Here is a 19188-nt window from a genome sequence, read left to right on the forward strand (position 1 = left end):
AGTTGGTGAGGGGGTCTTTTTTTAAAACTAATTGTAGAACTAATTATAATGACAAGAGTTAAATGCTAGAATTTATTTAATGTGTTTCATAATGTATCCTTGTCTTTATTTTCGTGTGTTAATCCCAGTGTTGATGTATAAGACGTGAGAACTATTAAATTGTAGCAAATGGTCCTACAATTGGGCGGGGTGTTTTATTTCGAAGGGCATTAACCGGAAGTATGTTGGTCTTGTTGAGCAATTGAGTAAAATACTAGCTGCTGAGCTCGTCCATTGGGTTGAGATTTTGTGCTTCCAAAGAAGAGCAGTAGGTATCATCCGTGATGGCAGACAGAAAACACTTCTCCTTCACCTAATATGCTCCCTGTTGCGGGGAAAAGGGAGCCACCGGACCAGTCTCAAAATGACCACCGGAATCAGCCCCGTCTCCTGTCGGTTCGCAGATTATTTTGTGGTCTGCGGACTGGACACCGAAAGCGGGCTGGAACCAGACGAACTCTCCGGTAAGCATATTAGCCAACCATCGAGGACATTTTGGGCCGATCATGTCGCTGCAAAGGAAAGGACTAGAATATTCGGTTAGCGTTTTGGAGCAACTTTACAAATGTTTCTTGTATCTTCCTTCTACGACCGCAATGTATAGTTATTTCCGCAACATATATGGTGCAAATGTTGATGCTATAGGCCTGGCTCGGCTCCTTTCCACTGCCTTGTTTGTTTGTAATGCTCGGCACAGGGATTACTGACTTGTGTGTGCAAATCTCCACGTTCATTTCCATTTATACAGCTCACACATCCTGTGGCTTGTAATACTCCCAATGTATGTTTTATAAAACATTTTTTAAATTGATATTAAACATACATTTTGTTTATGTTTGGATGTTTATGATGTGATATCTCAGATGTATATGATTCCGATGTATCATCGCTGTCAGTGGGTGGACAATTCTTTATAAAATAATAGTAATATATATATCATATGGACCCTGTGCTTTCCAGAATACTGTACAATAATCCTGTTTAATAGGCGACTTTATAAGAACATTCTATGACAAGCACACCTATTTCTAGCATCATTCACTTAGCTTGGGTTTCTATTCATAGTGGATTTACAACATCTAAATATGATTTTGTTTGTGTAGTGTTTACCCCACCCAGTGGGAAGACTTTCCTCATGACACGTTTTCTCAGTCTGATTTAGTCTCCAATCTAGTTTCTCTATACGTCAATCCAGAAAAGTGATGGACTATTTTCTTTCTATGTGTGTGTCTCAAGTCAGTTTATTTAGACGGCAATCTGTTAGGGGGTTGACCCAAGTGCCATGCAAGATGTCCAGCGATATTACAGGCATTGCAATGGAAATATGCATGTAATATGTTTAGTATGTGACCCAACGTGATGTCACATTTTGACTGAATTAAACTGGAGCCTGGCTTCAGTGGTGGTAACTAATTTGTTCTCTTTGGATGTGCAAAGTGAAGCTGTAAGGCATACATTTGAGCCTTTGTGTAATAGGTTCTTTATGATCATTTTATCATTTTATATGAGATGCAAGACAATGAGCTACAGTTACGTCTTCTGTTTGACTGGGACCTGAATTTTTGCGCCTTCTTCTAATCCTAAGGTAGCAATGGTCCTTTATGTGTGTTCAAAACATGAGTCCTACTCAGCTTCTAGCTACTTTGATCAGGGAAAGGGCGGGGTTGGATGACTTTTTTTTTCTCCTTGGGAATGGCTGTGGAGATTTTTCAACATCCCAGGTAAATGAGAAAAGCGGTAGAAAATAGTATGTTGACATGTTTATTGTTTATGTCTTAGTGTAACGACATCAAAACATCAGTTTTTGGTTTGGTTATTGGTCTTCCCCTTTTAAAAGTAAAACAGTACAACATACTAATAATCAGGGAATTGTGTGGTTTGGCAGTTTACAAAGCAGCAGATGTGTAAATACACTGACATCATCGCAGCCAATAAATTCCACCAAGAGGAACAAGACACAGTACGGTGCTGTGGGCTGCGCTTACCAGAAACACTTTATATGATATCATGTATAGTACCTCTTGTAAATGCAGTGTTTTGTGTTTGGTTCATGTTTTGTCACGAAAGGGAGAGAGCGCAGTGTCTAGCGCCACCTTTTTTTTGGGGACTGTGCCAATGTGTTGTTTTGGTACCTGTTACAACCTTTGACGGTTGAATCGCACGAAAGCGTGCAGTCGTTAATGGTGGAAATAGTGCTTGATTTGTCAGAAAACATCGTAAAAGAACAAATGATTCCTGGGCTTCTCGCAGAAGTCAATGTGTCTTATAATTATTAGGAGTCACACCCTGGTTTCTCTTGAATAGAGGTCATTCCAGTTAGGCTGCTGCTGGTTGTTTATTTCCTGCAGAATAGCCATGGAGGAATCTTGTCAAAGAAAATGACATTGGGAACGCTTCTGAAGGTGCATAAACATGCTGGGAGCCAGTCAACGATTGAGAAATGTACAGTGTGTTTATTATCTCTTCACGTGTCCAGCGTGAGAGTGAATTGCCTGTGGTGAGTCAGTGTGCAAAGACGAGGTGAAAGTGTTGCTCCTAAAGCAATATTGGTTAACAGTTAGTTTTCAAAGAATCCGATCACCTCCCACACACACTTCCTATTTTCACTTTGACAATGAGGTTCCTCTTTGAATTCATGCAAATCAAATGATGTTGACGACATTTGCAGCCACTGTTGTATTTGAATGTAAAACTACATCCCGGTGTAGTCCACGTTGAGCCTGCATGACCAGAGACCGGCCATTGTCCGTTTGCAAGGTCTTTTGAATGCAGAGTGGGTGAATTTAAAAGCGCTAACCTTGCATTAGTGGACTGTGAAAATGCTGGCATGCGATTGTCACTTGTGCTTTCATTAGCTGTGCTTAGAGGAAAACATCTGAAGCTGGATATCTTATTTGGAGTGACAGGAAGGCTGATTTGAGAAAATATGTCACTTGTTTTCAGCATCTTTCTGCTTGCTAAATTTAAGTAAGGATTTCAGTTTTGGCTCTTTGCTCCAGATAGCTTTAGCCTTATCTTGATTGCTAGCTTTCAGTTTGGCAGAGCACAAGAAGACACTGGCTGACTTTCAGACCTTTGCACAGGTAGATAAGATAAGGTCGGCCAATGGCGATCCCCCTAAATTAAGGAAACTGTGCTGGTAGATTGGCCGGCCGATCGATTGGTGCATGCTTACTCTTAGGCCTGTCACGATAACAAATTTTGCCGGACGATAATTGTCCTACTAATTATTGCCGATAAACAATATTATTATCAACATTATTTTGAGACCATTTTTTCATTGATGTAATGCTAATGTATGGCATGATAATGCGAGTACACAATATCAAAAGCGATAACTTTAATTTCTCAAGAGTATTTAACATTGTAATTGGAATGTCAGGGTTTCTCCTAGGATTTTGTGAAGCTGTGGTGGTGGGCTTGCATAGGAGGCAGACTGCCGCCGCCGTGTCGTGCCACTGCTGCGTCGCTGTGGAAGGATTTTTTTTTTATATTTAAATCGATTGTCGGTGATAATGTCAACATTAGGGTCATTTCCACAGGCTTGAACAACAAATGCATTAATTAACTAATATTTCTGATTCTGATTCAGTGTGTTTTGTTATTGTTATTGTCTGAATATTGACCAAAAAAATGGAGAAATACCCTGCAAATACTCTTAAGTTCACATTTTGTGTCAATGCAGACGTCAGCTCATTTGCATATGCACGTTCTTCATTCACTTTTAACAACGTGTGTGGAATACGCTGTTTACATTTAATGAGGTCTAACATTTTGTCGGTGTTTGGTCAAAGTACAAGTTTTGGATGCAGCAAAATGCGTTTTGTGCACAATGAGGTGTTATACTTCGAGAATCACTTAAACGTAAGTTCCAACGTTTCGTATTATATATTTAATTACCTTTGACACAAACTTTCATGTGACGATGACGATGCGCAAACAGGCTGAAATTGACATCAGATCATATTTTATACACAGAAGGCACAAAAAAAAATATTCGATCGTGTCGCACATGACACACACAGCACTTGACAAGTAGTGCACTCGCTGGCACGTAGCGCGCCTCTCCTCACTGAGACAAAGAGAATGAATGACTGACAGGAGGGAAGCCATTTCGAAAAAATGCCATTTCAGACGATGTTCCCTCTAATTTTTCAAGTGTCTGAGCATACACACAAACAAGCTGAGCATTTCTTGGACCTGTGTGAGCGCCATCAGACGTGCACACTTGTAGCATCACACCTGTCCCAAACCTGAGAACTTGAGGTAGTCTAACATCCATTCTGTGGTATTTTGTATATGAGTGTGTTCAAAAGATCAGCAAGTCGTATTTCATAATGTAGTTTCTTTTTTGCCCACCTGGAACTATTTGCTGTATATGTTTACTTTTGTCTAAATAAAAATGTTATTTAAAAACTATCAACCGCAAAAAACAACCACCTCCAGGTCCCTTCGGCATCACTTGGGCAAACTCGACGTAAAACTTCCTGTATCCGGTAAGTTCGGCCATCAAAGTAAAAGCACGCCAGTACCATATGCACAGTGAAGTCACACATTTAGTCCCAACTTTTCACTCCGAAAACTGGCTTGCTACTTTGGCTTTGCAGCATGTTTTTCAGAGCAGACCTTTCTCATTCGAAAAAGGGAGCCTCACCCAGATTCAACTCTTTCTTCTGTTGCCACGTACTCCGACAGCCAGTCCACCTTAAAAGACCTTTTTTTAAACTTAACTTGGTGAGTGGATGTGGCCCTGCCCGTTCGTTTCACCATAATGCGGGGTTAGCAAGCGGCATTTAGCTCTCTTAACTCTGCTGCCCTATTAGCTGTACGCTAACCTGCAAAACGGTGGCATGTACTACGTAATGCGCTGTTATTGACTTTATTGGCTGCATCAGTAAATACATACCAACAGGATCTCATCATTGGCTGGACAGTGTTCGTTATTGTGTTGTTACCGCTTGTTGTTGCCTGGCACTCACGGAGTAGCATTGCAAAATGGTATGTAATAAATTGTTCCGTGTTTATTTTAATTACAGTTCAGGTTGCATTTTATTTTGTGTGCTGCAAGGATTTCCTGTGCACTGAGAACACAAGATCAGTGCGCAACCGTGCACACGCACAGGTTAAAAGGAACGTTGGTTTCAGGGCACCCAGAACACTGTTTCCGTGTGGACGAAAGACTGAAACGATAAAAAAACATTGTCGTTTTGACCTGAATATGTTTCCGTGTGGACAGCCCCTCAGCGTAATAGCTGTAATAGCGATGAAAGTTGGAGACACCTGCACTAGAAAGAAATTCAGACTGAAATACAAGATGCAGATGAACAAAATAGTTTTTGTTGTTTTGGCTAAACAAGCCTATTCAGTTTGTTTGTGTTGAAATAAGATAGGAAAATAAATGTTACAAAAAGGAGTACCGGTAGCTCTTGGCCATTTTCAGTTTGTAAAAGTAGCTTGCAGAAGAAAAAAGACTGGAGACCCCTGACTTGGACAGATTTTGACTGTTGGGGAGAAAAATTCAGCTTGTTTGCTTTCAAAAGAGCCCAAAGCCATGCTTCAAGGACAGCTTTACATTTACTTTGGGTACAGCTTTTTAAAAACATTTAAAACCCCAAAAAATCCCAGAACTAGAATGGGCTACATGAAACTGACTATGATGTCGTGTTCACCAAAAAAAAAAAAGCTGCTGTGCAAACACAAGAGTAAGATCTGGGGCTTTGATCACACATGTCCTACTTACAGCACATTTACTGTTGACGCGGGTTAGAATAAAAGGGGCTTACTCATGGCGATTGTTTTCAGTTTAAGTCAAAGGGAGGAAATGGTGTGGAAATTCCTGTTAGCTGTTCTGCTATCTGACCAAAAAAAATCTCCCAGGTGTTCCTTTCTCACTGCAGTGGCACCCGCAATAGAGTGATAGTGTATGTGTATGTAAGTATGGATACACAATTTTGGCCTGATGAAACTTGTGATTCATGATGATTTTTAACGTAGTGGAGTGTTTTTAGGTGTTAACTCGTTAGGCGCCTGAGTTGTGTTCAGGTTTGACATTACTATTTCAGAAGGTTGTAGCTTGAAAATGGTTAGAGATAAAGGCATACTCTAAATTAGAAAAGTCATCAGTCTAACTCAAAGTTTGTGATGGGAGTAAATTTACTCATCTAATGTACATATTATGACATCACCAGGCTCAGAATTTGTCAGATCCCTGTCTCCGCGATACTGGCTCATCAACATGTCTGATCCACTTGTGATACTCTTCCTCATCTCTCAAGCAAACCCAACCAACATCATCGTCATTTACAGTGGGATCTTGAACACCACTGCTGCCTGCACCGCCATTTTTACTGCTATTATTATATAGATGGATATAAAGTATATAGCTATCTATCTATTATGCCTGTGAAAATTCTCATTCATCCAGGTCATTGTATACTCAGGTCATATCTATTTATTAGCAGTGTATTTTTTGCTGAGGAGTCTCCCACGGGTGGTACCGTTATGCCGCTATTTTCGCTTTTTTATTTTTACATTACCGCTACCCCCTCAATATTAGGGGTGTTTTGACAACCCACCACGTCTTCTCCTGCTACCCCGAACACGGTTTAGCAAAGCATCGGCTCAATTATGGTGCGTGGTACTGTCATGACAAGCGGATGCGCTGCCGCACACACAAGGGGCTTCAAAGTCTATAAGCTTATAAACTTTGCATAGAAACGCCCACAATTGTTGCTCAGATTGAAGTTACAGATATCAGCCATCTCCTGGTGTAAAGTTTCAGGAAAATATCAGTTCCCGACTAAAAAAGGGAGAAAAACTGCTTTTTGTGAAAAGATACGTTTCAAGCCTATCTTTCACTTTGACACAAATGTTTTTTCCTTTCCTGAAATATTTAAACAACTATACCAACATAAACAACACAAAACATGGGTTGTTTTACATCAAAATAACAACCTTGAACTTTTTACAGCTTTTACATTTGGAACTGAACAATGTTTGTGCATGTGTGTATGCGCATGTGTGTGCATGTGCATGCGTTAAAATTTCCCTACAACGTGTAACCTTCAGCACGCTACGACTCCTGCACGCTCTCTCACTTCCTCCTTTCTGTCTTGTGTGATTCTTCCATTGAAACGATCCCTGCTGAGCTCTTATCAAATGCACATCTGCCACCTTGTGGCTGTTTTTATGGCTTAAACGTGCTCTGAAATGTTAATGCATTTGTGCAGAGTTGCATCATCATCTCTTTTTGCCTCTCGCACAAAAAAACGTAAAACACGTATAAATGCGTGGTTGGGATCGAGCATTCGGGATTCTAAAAACGTATAAATATGTCTTTGGTATTTAAAGAGTTAAGAATACAGATGGACTTACACACTGCATTTAATAACACAACAAGACAAGCGCCATAGTGTACGCTAACCAGAGAATGCACACAAACCGAGGCAAAATGGTGGTGTAAATTTTTTACGTTAACCAAAAAACATGCTAAACGGGGCGGACGTTAATCGAGGTCCCACTGTATGTTTTGTTCATGCTGCGTTCATGCATGCGTGACATGCTGAATGCATTCGGTATGAGCCCAGTTTATAATTTCATTGATTGCATTAGGCCAGGGTTTCAGACTTTTCTCTTTGTTCTTAAATGGATTATATTTTATGTTTGTACCACATACAACTGTGCGACTTTCCAAATTGTATCATTATCACCATTATTTAATTGAATTCTTATTTGTCAATAAGACTAACCTGCGTTACTTGTTGGTAGTCAGAGAACATGTTATTTCAGTTTAGTGTTGTTCATGGTTTTTATGACGGTCATTCCTCGTGTGTGGCGGTTAATTGGTTCCAGATCCGACCACCATAAGTCAATTTCTGTGAATTTGGATTCAATATTAATAAATGGAATATGTTTGTACTTAAAGCATAGAAAACCTGTTTATGACTTTCTAAATATGTTTTTTACCATTTGTTGAGACAAAATGCTTAAAATAAATATGGCCTCACGTGGCATTAGTTTGAGGGAAAAGCTGCTGCCTATACTGGTATTGGTATCGAAAATGAAGTGCTGGACAATATTGATATGTCAGATATCGGTAAGAAAGCAGCTATCAAGCATCTCTAAAAATAAGCAAAAGGTCAACTTAGTACTTAAGCATTTTGTCAAATTTGTGAATAATTGACAGTGATTGAGGAAATGCATGTGTTCAGTGTCATTTGCTTGGTTATGGTTACTTATGGTGATCATCACGTAACCTAATTATCAAGGACTCTCTTGTTGAATGACTTACTATTTTAATGTTTTAATAAGCCTTAGTAACCCATATTGGGTAATACCTGTTGATTTGTGGCCTCACTTGGGAAAACATTCATAGCTGGACTTCAAATATGAAGCTACCGTCAACAGGCGATTAGCTCAGCTTTGCATATACATACCCAGCCTGGATCTGTCCAAAGTTAACTTAAAAGTTGCTGAAGGTGTGCTGCTCACTATTAAAAAATAAGTGGTATATAAAAAAAATGGTACAATCACATCAGGGTTTATTTTACAAGATGCAGGGGTTTATGTACACTAACATGAAAAGAAATAACCAGTTTGGTCTTTTGGCACATAATGACCTCGATTAGCATGTGTATGACCCTGCTGCCTCATAGGCGATACTGCAAAATGGGGCAGTCAGGGACATAAGTACATTCACACGCAGGCTCTGGTTATTCATATGCAAAATAAGCTTTACAATTTCACAGACAAAACACTCTCCCTTTCAGCTTTCTTCAGCAAACCAATGAGGATGACAAATGAAAGCTAATACGGGATTACATATTTCTGTGTGTCTGCAATTGTTTGGATGCAGTTTGAAAATGTTTTATTGACTTCTCACAATCCCCAGTGAATACTTTGCATCTTGAAATGGATTTGTCAGATGGTTTGTTTCATACAGGAGTTGGTTTCGCCAGCTCATCTGGATAATGATGATGTCAACTGTTTGGTGTCTACTCTTCTTTAGATTTGCCGATTACACAGTATGTGTATTATGTAGTGTGTGTGTGTGTGTGTGTGTGTGTGTGTGTGTGTGTGTGTGTGAGGGGGAAAAAAATTGTGCCAGAGAATTGCAATCTGAATTCCAAGCATGAAAATTGTGATTCCATTTTTTCCAGAATCGTGCAGGCCTGATGATAAAGATGCAGGATGTAGCAAGATAAAGATCTTTAGAAAATGTATATTTGGACATCTTGCTGTTTTGTTGCATTTATAAGGTTAAATACGGTTTTAGCTGTGAGTGGATTTGATTTAGTTATTGAATACAAATTACTTTTAATATTTGAATGGGTCCCAGGCCACTTCGAACAGGACAAAGTTGAGCCCCAGGGTAAAAAAAAAATAATGTTACGAACCGCTGCACTAGAGAAAACTGAAGCCACTGAAACAAGACTTTTAAGATTTATAGAAACACTTTAATCTTACACTCATTACTCTTTAAAAAGATGGATTAACAAACACAGATCATTCTATTGGAAACTAAATCGGTCTGAAGCTTGTCAGGATGGATTTCATCTTTATTCTATTTTAGTGGCTGTTTGGATGTATCATGCTCTCCACTACATTTAAAATGTGTAAATAACAGGGGTGCACGATAATGATCAGACCGCTAATTATCAGAAATGATGAGGAATTATGACACCATACCATAAATCCAATAACATTTAAAAATAGCTCCGGTTACTGATAAAAAATTGTCCAATGAGGCAAGATTAATCGTACTGTACTGTAGGTGGGGTAGCGTGAGCAAATCAAGCGCTCTTTTTCTGTGACGTGCTGCAAATAATCCGTCGTAACTTTCCCTGAGCTCACTTGTAAACAAATATGGTGTTGATCGTTGACTATTTTGGAGGAAGACATTTCGCCAAATGCTCTGCAAACATTTTGTGATGAGGGGGAAAAACACATTGAGCTTCAACACATCAAACCTTATCAGCCACCACTGAAGCGCCAGCACCACTACGACACCTGGGACCCTGGGCTTTTCCTATCGCTGTGGCGTTTGAAAAGTGTAAAAAAAGTTTGCCAGACACGACCCAAGGGCTAAAGCGATGTGTGATTTCATCATGGAAATGATGCCACTGAACGACCAGCCCTTTACCATCTTTAAAGATTTTGTCAGCTAGTAAACAATGGGAGCCATGGTTTGTACTTCTGAGCCGCCGCTGTTTTTCTTTTTAACAGTCGTGATTTCATGATACATGGTAAGGACAAATCTGCAGGTACAGTCCAACTTTGTTTGAGTTGTTCTTACCTCCAGGTGTGCACAAACTCCAGTAAAATCTAAATAAAATAAATACTAATATGAAAAGTTAGCGGTTATTTGTATCGGTCTTGATAAGCAGGAAGTTATCGGTATCGGCTTTAAAAAAACCCCATTGTGCATGCCTATTAATTACAAGTAGTTGTTGACCTGTTGGTTTAGCCGGTGTCAGCTGTTGGCCCATTTCTACAGACACTTAGACCTCCAATCCTTACTGGAAGCAAGTGTTTATATTTGAAAAAAATTTTTTCAAATGATTGTTCGCATGCTTGTGCATTCCTTTGTGCATTCTGTGTCTGCACTTTGATGAATGTTGGTCAACAATGTAGTTTTTTTTTTTTGTCTGTCACGGTGAAGGCACACATTCTTTCCCATTGGGTCAAAGCACTTAAACCTGTACCTTCATGTCTACAAGGCTCTATATTTAAGTCGTCTAACTCCACGTCTGAAACCAGATGTATGTTTAGCTTGACTTTAGCTTGACACTGACAGTCTTTCATTGTCAGTGTGACATTCAGTGGCTTCCGTCTACACTGTTTTCTGCAGTTTTGACAGTTGTATTAAATGAGCTGTAAAGATTCACTTGGTTGTTAAGTCCATGTTGGTAGGCAGCAAACACTGTTTCCGAAAAGGAAAAAGGAAAGGTCGTTCTGTTCTGGGTGAATATTCCTGATATTTGCTGATTCATAAAAAAAAAAGAAAGAAAACTCATTAATAACTATGGTCTTCTTGTCACAATGTTTGGAAATGCCACAGTACAAGTGTATGATAAGACAAGTGGGTGGTCCTTGGATTAAAGATGGTGTGAAACTGAGAGCTTGGTAATGCTTTCCTCCTACTACTACTGGTGTATGCACTTATCATAGTCAACGTCTAGTCGCTGTGAGTTGAGGCATTACCTACTGTCAGTCAACTGTAAATGACAATTGTGGTGGTCGCTATGGGTTGTACTTAAAATGACATGATAGGATACATGCAATACATATATCTGCAAATATTGTAATTGACAAATGGTCAATGACTTGTGGGCAATTAGCAGCTAAGTCCCGCCCATGCCATGGCAAAGACATTTTGCTTGGTGGCAGCCATGTTTTTCAACTAGTCTTGCTCAAATTGTACAGATGCGTGTTTGTCAGTGCCCTAAAGTTGTGAACCAAATTTCATGCTGGCTCATAAGAAAGTTACAGTGGGTGTTTTGTAGAGCGCATGGAGCTGTGTTACAAATTTCAAGAAAGTCCAATTCAGGGGGTCAAACTTGGGGTATTAATTACAGCGCCACCATGCGGTGTACTTGTCAGAAAAATGATAAGAAGTCATACAGAATGGATGCATGCTTTGCTAAATTTCCGCCCTTCTGTGTGCAACAGTTCATGACTAGAAAACTTTGTATTAGGTTGTCCTAATTTTTTCCCGACTGTAGACTAAATCATACAGAAAAAACCTAAGGTCAGTTCTACTGGTTTTCATAGCTAAAAGCTCACATAAAAGCTGGACATGTTAAGGATTGCTTTGTGAATTATTATGACGCTATGACATAAAAGATATGTGTACAGATTCACAGATGGACACCTGCCAAATTCTATTCAAAACCAACCTTGTGGTGGATCTTTGAGAGTGGAAACAACTTGAAGCATATCAAAGTAATCTGAGGCTGAGGGTGTCAGACAGGTGACACCTGTGTAGCCTTCTATGAATAAATGAAAACACAGGCTCTGGTCGTCTACTTTGTGTCTTGTTTCAACATGATGCAACTGATGGCTCGCATGCACTGCATGCTAAGATGTGGGGGCACAAACATTGCTAATGCGTCTGATGTTTTTCCACCTCTACTTTTTAATCCAGGTTTCGCAAAAGTCTGCTATAGAGGATATATAGGTTAGGATATCTTTATACAAAAATATATTTTTTTACGCTTTTTAGATTTTAAAATGACAATACAAGTCTCTGTGTGTCTATAGCGGGGTGAAACCAGACAATTTCATATGCACTCAACCTCTAAAAATCAGTCATTTGTCCTCCGGTAAATTGGTCTGTTTTTATCGTAATTGAGAGATACAATGAAATTACACTGTATACTCATTTCTACTTGCAGTCATATATCAAATTAAAACAGATTACCTTTACCTACCTTACTACCAATCGACTTTCGCGTGTAGTTTATTCAGTTTGTCTGCACAGTGTGGCTGTGAATTCCAATTTGATAATTTATGTATATTTATTTCTCAGTGTCATCAATTTGGCATAAGCCAAGAGGACTTACTGTTTTCCCGTTGCTTCTTATGATAATAGCCTCTCTGTCTGATGTGCTTCTCTTATATGTTAAGATTTATGTTAGTTTGTTCCATGTGGGATGTGGAAGAAAACAACAGATTAATTCTCTTAATCCTAAAGATTTACGAGTTTATTTGTGTAAGACTTTAATTAACCTGTTGGTTGTATTACTCACGTCTTCCTGTCTCTGCTCAAAACATTTTGGGCTGCAGTGTTAAGGATTACACTGATTGGGAACGAACTTGGACTTGGTAGTCTGTGTCATCTGATGGTGCTAATAATCGCAACCTTTCCATCCATTTAGGATTAGAATAGAGAGAATAAATCCAATCATGAGGGATGACTCCAGTGACTGGTCAGGCCGTTGTGACCTTGTGTCACCAGTGATTGTAATGTGACTGGATTATCAGCAACCCTAACTCGAATCCCAGCAGGTTGCAAGTAAAAGTGTGTCTATGAAAGATATCAATTGTATCTATTACTCCCAGTCCGATTTTCTTCCGATTTTGAAATATTTTCTTCCCATTGGAAATAGTGTATGTATAAATAGTCAATTCCAGGGTCAAACTGTCATCATAATAAATCATGTTTACTGTAGTCATTAGAGATGTCCCGATTTTCAGAATCGGGATTGGCTGCCGATCCGCTGTATTTGTGAAGATCGGATAATATCGGCTTCCGCCACGAGATCGGGCCGATCCGTTTGCCGTATCACGTTCGTAACTCTGAGCCACACTCCAACATGGTAGGTGCAGTAAAGCTCCTTAACGTTGGATGTTCGGCTCCGTAGCTACAGCGGTAGTTCCCTCTCACTGTGCCCGGACTGCTGCGTCATGGTGAAGGGAGCTAGCACTGGAAATGCCGCTCTAACCGCTGGTTGATAATAAGGACCGCACAAACACTACTAAACATGTCGAAACGGCGGCGAAAAACCTTGGAAACTCCCCAGTTACGGAGCATGAATGGAAGCTAGCGAGGTTCGCTCACGTTTAGCTAGTGCAGCTGTGTGTGTGTGTGCGCGACTCAGACTGAATGAATTTTAAATCACACCACAAATTGATCTATAACCATGTCAAATAATTAGTCCTACCCTAAAAGTATTTTGCACACCCATTTTGTCCAATTTTATCTTTTATTGGATAGTTTATTGGATTAGGAATCTGACTAACAGAGGTGTGTTACAATAGCTAACAATATTGTTGGTCATGCTGTGTAATCCCACAAATTCATGATTGTACCAAAAGCTTATTATTAACAAACAAAAAAAAGATCGGTATCGGATCAGATTGGCAAGACTATAAAAAAATTGGATCGCATTGGAATCCAAAAAATGTGGATCCCTAGTAGTCATCTTGTGAGCAGTTTACTGTATATGTGCCCTGCGACTGACTGTCGACCAGTCAAGGGTATACGCCGCCTCTCGCCTATAAGTCAGCTGGGACAGGCTCCAGTATACCTCTGCGAGGAATGAGGATAAGCGGCATAGAAAATGGATGGATGGATCTTGTGAGCAAAACACATGTAGATTTAAATCTGATTTATTGTGATATGCTGGATGTCATGCTTGACCATAGTCCTTTTGAAGTCAGTGTTAGAAAAAAGCAAAACACATGATACAAACATAAGAATTGTAGACTGTTATGTCGTTTCTGTTGGTGTTATCACCATAGTTGTGTAAGTTAATGACGATACAGATACACAAGCCACAGCCAAAGAGCAACTTTAGTGCCTTTATTACTTTGTTGTTGTGCACATTTTAGAATAGGCAGCCGAGTGGAAAACTAAATGCATTACTGTTTGTCTTAGAGCACCAATCATTAATATTGAAATAACGGTGAGTATGGATTTTGCATTTTCTGAAAATGAGAAAACACTACTGTACAACTGGGACAAATCTTTCTGTTTTTTCATGTTGAACAATAGAACAAATGCTGCGCTTCGACAGCAGAATGCTTTCCCAAGTCCAGAGAGGCTATTTTGTTGTGTTTAGATAACCTCACTTAGCACCAGCGCTGCGGGGTCGGTTACACAAGAACAGTCTTTCACGCAAGTCAAAGCAATGGCAGTCCACTGATGCACATATTAGGGACAGTTTGTTATACCTTGACATGTTTTAGCTTGGGGTTACAAAGGCCTGACCTGTTACATCATAGCTTAAAAAAACAACACATGTACCTATGTTCCATTTAATTGACCACATTTATCAGAGGAGTCCAGACAAATGTAGTGATCAGGAAAAAATCTAAATTTAACGAACTCTTGACCTTATACATTACGGCATTGCTATTATGTCTCTGGTCTTTGTCTCTTCGTACTTGGTAAGTTTTATTAATTTATCCATTCAGGATAAGTCCGTAATACACTTAATGGCCAAAATATTGTCCATTGGGTTTCAAGCTGAAAGTGTTTGATTCAGTGAATGATTGACAGAATCCTTTCATTACATCCACCAAGGTTGTTACGTTAACCCTGTATCTTTTTAGTTTTGTTTGTCAGTTGGGTAAAGTCTAGGTATATGACCCACAGACCAGTATATCTTGAAATCATCTTTACTTACAGCTACACATTACAAAAAGTGGAAATCTAAATAGATTAATCATCTGAAATCAAGGTCTAAGGTGCTTATTTGGACAATGGTAATGGTAATGGTTTAAGTCATCCTGAACATGCATACAAGTTACACTGGAGCACATCACATAGTACAATTCACAATTTTGCATGTCCAAAAAGGAGTAGGAAGAAGCAAAGCTTATTTAATCCTACCCCTCGTCAGTTTCACATCAGCTGCAATACATTCATTCACCTCATGTTTTCCAAATGTACTTTTTGCCTTTTGTAAATACCTAGGAAAGTGTTAAGGCAATATAACATTTTAGTGCAATGATAGTCAAGGTTTATACTTACTGCAGACTTAATGATAATAATTGATAACTGATAAAATGGTTGACAGAATCATAATTTGATAATGAGTGTGTACAGACCATGTACTCTACTCACCAGAATGAAGAGTTAGTAGTCAGTGTAGTAGTGGTTAGATAAAGTATTGTATGTACACACTGGTTCAGGTCTCTTCTTCTTTGTATTTTGTGAACATCAACTGCTTGTACTTTTTCTTGAAATCACTCATTTTAGTGCATTCTTTAAGTTCCGTACTCAATCCGTTCCACGACTTGATTCCACATACAGAAATGCTGAAAGTTTTTATTGCTGTCTGTGCATACAAGTGTTTTAGGTTTAATTTTCCCCTAAGATCATATTCTTTCTCTGCTGTTGATAAGAATTGTTTTTACATTTTTGGGTAAAAGGTTATTGTTCGCTTTATACGTAATTTTAGCCGTTTTAAAGTTTACTAGATCAGTAAATTTGAATAATTGTGATTTTATAAGTAAAGGGTTTGTGTGTTCTCTGTAAGCGGCATTGTATATTATCCTAAGTGACCTTTTTTTGTATGTATACTAAATAATAAAATGTAAAACCAGAACAAGTAAATGTTCTGGTTCTGTTCGCAGATTATTTTTCTTATTTGAAGCAATATGTCTCAGATTACAGTATATTATTTTTGCTAAGCATACGCAAGGTGGTCTAACATAGAAAGTGCATAAGAAAAAAGGTCTTGTCGGTCAAAAATAAGCAGTTTTGACCTTTTTATTAAGATTTTGTTTGTTTAGTTTTGCAACATTTTTTGGGTGCAAACCACAGGACAATTTCTTTTCACATTTTATCTGTGAATATTGTCATTGATCTGTTTCATCGTACTCTCAGGACACTGAATTGATCACCACTGGGCAACCTGACCAGTCCAGTTGCGATTGATGCCCTGAGAGCTTTTTGCATTTAGTGTTTTTGTAACAGTATTTGAGATTGCAACATGGATATCTCCTTCTTCAACTTTGATGAATGTAGTTGAAAGGTTGATGCAAACGCAATGTTATACGTCGTTGTCATCTACAACCATTTCTGGTTACTTATTTCTGTCATGTTGGCTTGTTCATCATCAAAGTACTTGTGATGAGAATGTAATTCATATCAGAGTCGTTCTCATGACGTGCAGAAGAAGACGAAACCCCAACATGCGGACTTCCTGTATGTGTGCATCATAACGCCACCAGTTTGTGTTGAGTGGCAACAAAACAAAAAAAGTAACCTGAAAGTATGCTGTGTGTGCGCAGCAAGGCGTGATGTGAAGAAGTGATGTGCTCCCCTTCCACAACCAGGCTTGTAATGATATTTTTTGTTTTATTTGCTGTATAGCTTTATGCCAGTATATAGAGGCTACTAAATTCAGAGATGGGGCCAGAGGAAAATTGGCGGGGGCAAATGAAGGTAACCCTCAACCTACACACTCTTCCCCCCCCCTTCGCTTTTTTTCACCTGTGCTCAGCTTTAACACCCCACCCGCCTTTAACCTGGCACACCTGGAAACTCCCCTGTAGCCCCTTTTTTCATTTTGCGTCATACTCCTAGTTTCTTGTTATTTTCTGTGATGGTGTGAGGACTTGCCCTTTCTCTTTTGCACACTCTTTTAAGTTACATTTTCCTGGCTTCTCCTTCCTCCCTCTCACTCACATCCCCAAGCAGCGGCTGAACAATGAGCTTATGTTTGACAATCACTGCTTCTGTTTCCTGTGCGGGCGCGTACACACTGCATACACTGCACTTACACACAGGTGAATCCAGTGCTGCCTGTGCAGGTATTGCCTGGTCAATGTTTACTCTTCCCCTACACTCTGAATGAACTTTTCAGTACTGCCTTGGTGTGTGCATCACTTCTGCTTCAACTTGGGTTCAAATCAGCTCAATTTGGGCATTTTCTTGATGGATGGTTTTGTGTGTTTCTGTGTATTGTCGTTAAAGCTGTCACAAAGCATCATGAACTGTAAAGCCTGAATATGAATGCCATCTTATTTTTTTATTACCGATTGCCATTTGTGAACCCTAGCAGCCCATTAATATTTTATCTGTCTTATTTTTTAGCCTGGGAATGCAGATGGCAGCTTTAAATGATACAATACAGTCTTCTTTTCTCTACCAATATACTGTATGCTGACTTGCTCTGCCTTCTGGAGATGTGCCTGCTACTGATCAACCACTTCCTGTGTATCTCTGCCTGCATTTGTATTCTATTTTGTGCTGACTCTTTATCTCTTCTTAGTTTTCACTTACTCTCTTTCCCCTCTGCCTTTTCAGGTGAGAATTTTGAGCAGAGTCCCCTACGGAGAACCTTTAAATCCAAAGTTCTTGCACATTACCCTGACAATGTTGAGTGGAATCCATTCGACCAAGATGCAGTTGGCATGGTAAGATCAGATCCTGATGCTACCTGATTATTTCCACCAGACAGTCCTAACCTGTCAGTTCAAATGTGGGGAAGAGGGAAACATTTTGAAATACGGTTGTCCCTCGCTATATCGCGGTTCAAACATCACTCCCTCACGCTATCGTGGTTTTTCAAAAATTCATTAATAAATGATTGCTGTTTCTTGGTTGACTATGGCCCATTGTTAGTCAAAAAATGGATCTACAACTTATATGTAGTATTATGGCCTCTAGGCATCAGTATTGACACAAAACATTGACGAGACATGGCATTACATCACATTACTGTCACACTACATGTAGTAGGCAAAGGGCACATGTTAAATAGGAAGTGAACAAATGTGTATTAGCAATTTATGTGAAACGAAGAGGGTGTAGGAATGAATGCGCTCTGCTTTTTCCTACTCCTTTTGGACATGTGGAATTGTGAATTGTAGTATGTGATGTATACCAAAGTTTGTATGTTCAAATAAAATCGAACCATTACCATTACCAACTAGTTAGCTCGCTAGCATGCTATGCTTAAATTCCTCTTGTGTCCCTGCAGTGATCCCATAGCCTGTGCATTAGCAATGTGTTGTGAACAAAGTAATGCTTGGAGGGCAATCCCTTTTTTTTTCTGTACTCATGCCGCCAAAATATACACAGAGAGGTCTCTTAAAGGCTTTTTAGCATGCACAGTTTTACATTTAAAAAACAATGCCACGAACATGACACATGAAATGAAAGCGAAATGAATGATGAATGAATGAAAGTGAGCGTTTAACACCCTTTTACCTGTAGTGGACACACTTGGACAAAAAAAGGACAACAACCATGTCACAGCAATTTGTAACATGGTTCTACTGTCATATTTGACTTTTGTAAAATCCATAAAAGCACCGAAAACTATGTGCAAAAAATGCGGGCGGTGCGTATCACAGCATGCCCCTGCGTGTCTCATTCACATGAATTGGTTACCTTTTCCACCACCTCTTGGAGCAATTCGGGCCTAATTCTCAAGTAGATCCCTTGTAAATAATGGAATTAATGAAGCTAAGCGTAATGCATGCTGTTGCATGGCATCATGCGGGACTGAATAATACCACGATTGCTTCACGGATGCGGGAAGTGGTGCTGACAATGTTTACCCATGTGGGAACAATGCTTGTCGCACGTACTATTGTCGTGCACTAGACGTAAACAGCACTTGACAAGGCCTAAATAAGTAATGCAAGAGCGTGGTCATGTCGTGCTGACACAGCGCGACCGTGTGTTGT

General features: G+C 39.4%; 1 protein-coding gene across 4 annotated transcripts in view; it reads left to right on the forward strand.

Moving 5' to 3' along the window:
* Nucleotides 1–241: 241 nt before the first annotated feature.
* Nucleotides 242–19188, forward strand: part of dennd5a (DENN/MADD domain containing 5A) — a 40225-nt gene continuing 21278 nt past the window's right edge. For 2 of the 4 annotated variants that reach the window (XM_054770706.1, XM_054770708.1), the window contains exons 1-3: nt 242–503; nt 16865–16936; nt 17801–17910. In XM_054770706.1, the coding sequence (XP_054626681.1) occupies nt 404–503; nt 16865–16936; nt 17801–17910 (282 nt within the window). In that variant the 5' untranslated portion in view covers nt 242–403. The remainder of the gene's footprint in view (nt 504–16864; nt 16937–17800; nt 17911–19188) is intronic. The other 2 variants (XM_054770707.1, XM_054770709.1) reach the window with 1 other exon arrangement.

The sequence above is a fragment of the Dunckerocampus dactyliophorus genome, chromosome 3 (assembly GCF_027744805.1).
Source record: "Dunckerocampus dactyliophorus isolate RoL2022-P2 chromosome 3, RoL_Ddac_1.1, whole genome shotgun sequence".
NCBI lineage: Eukaryota > Metazoa > Chordata > Actinopteri > Syngnathiformes > Syngnathidae > Dunckerocampus > Dunckerocampus dactyliophorus.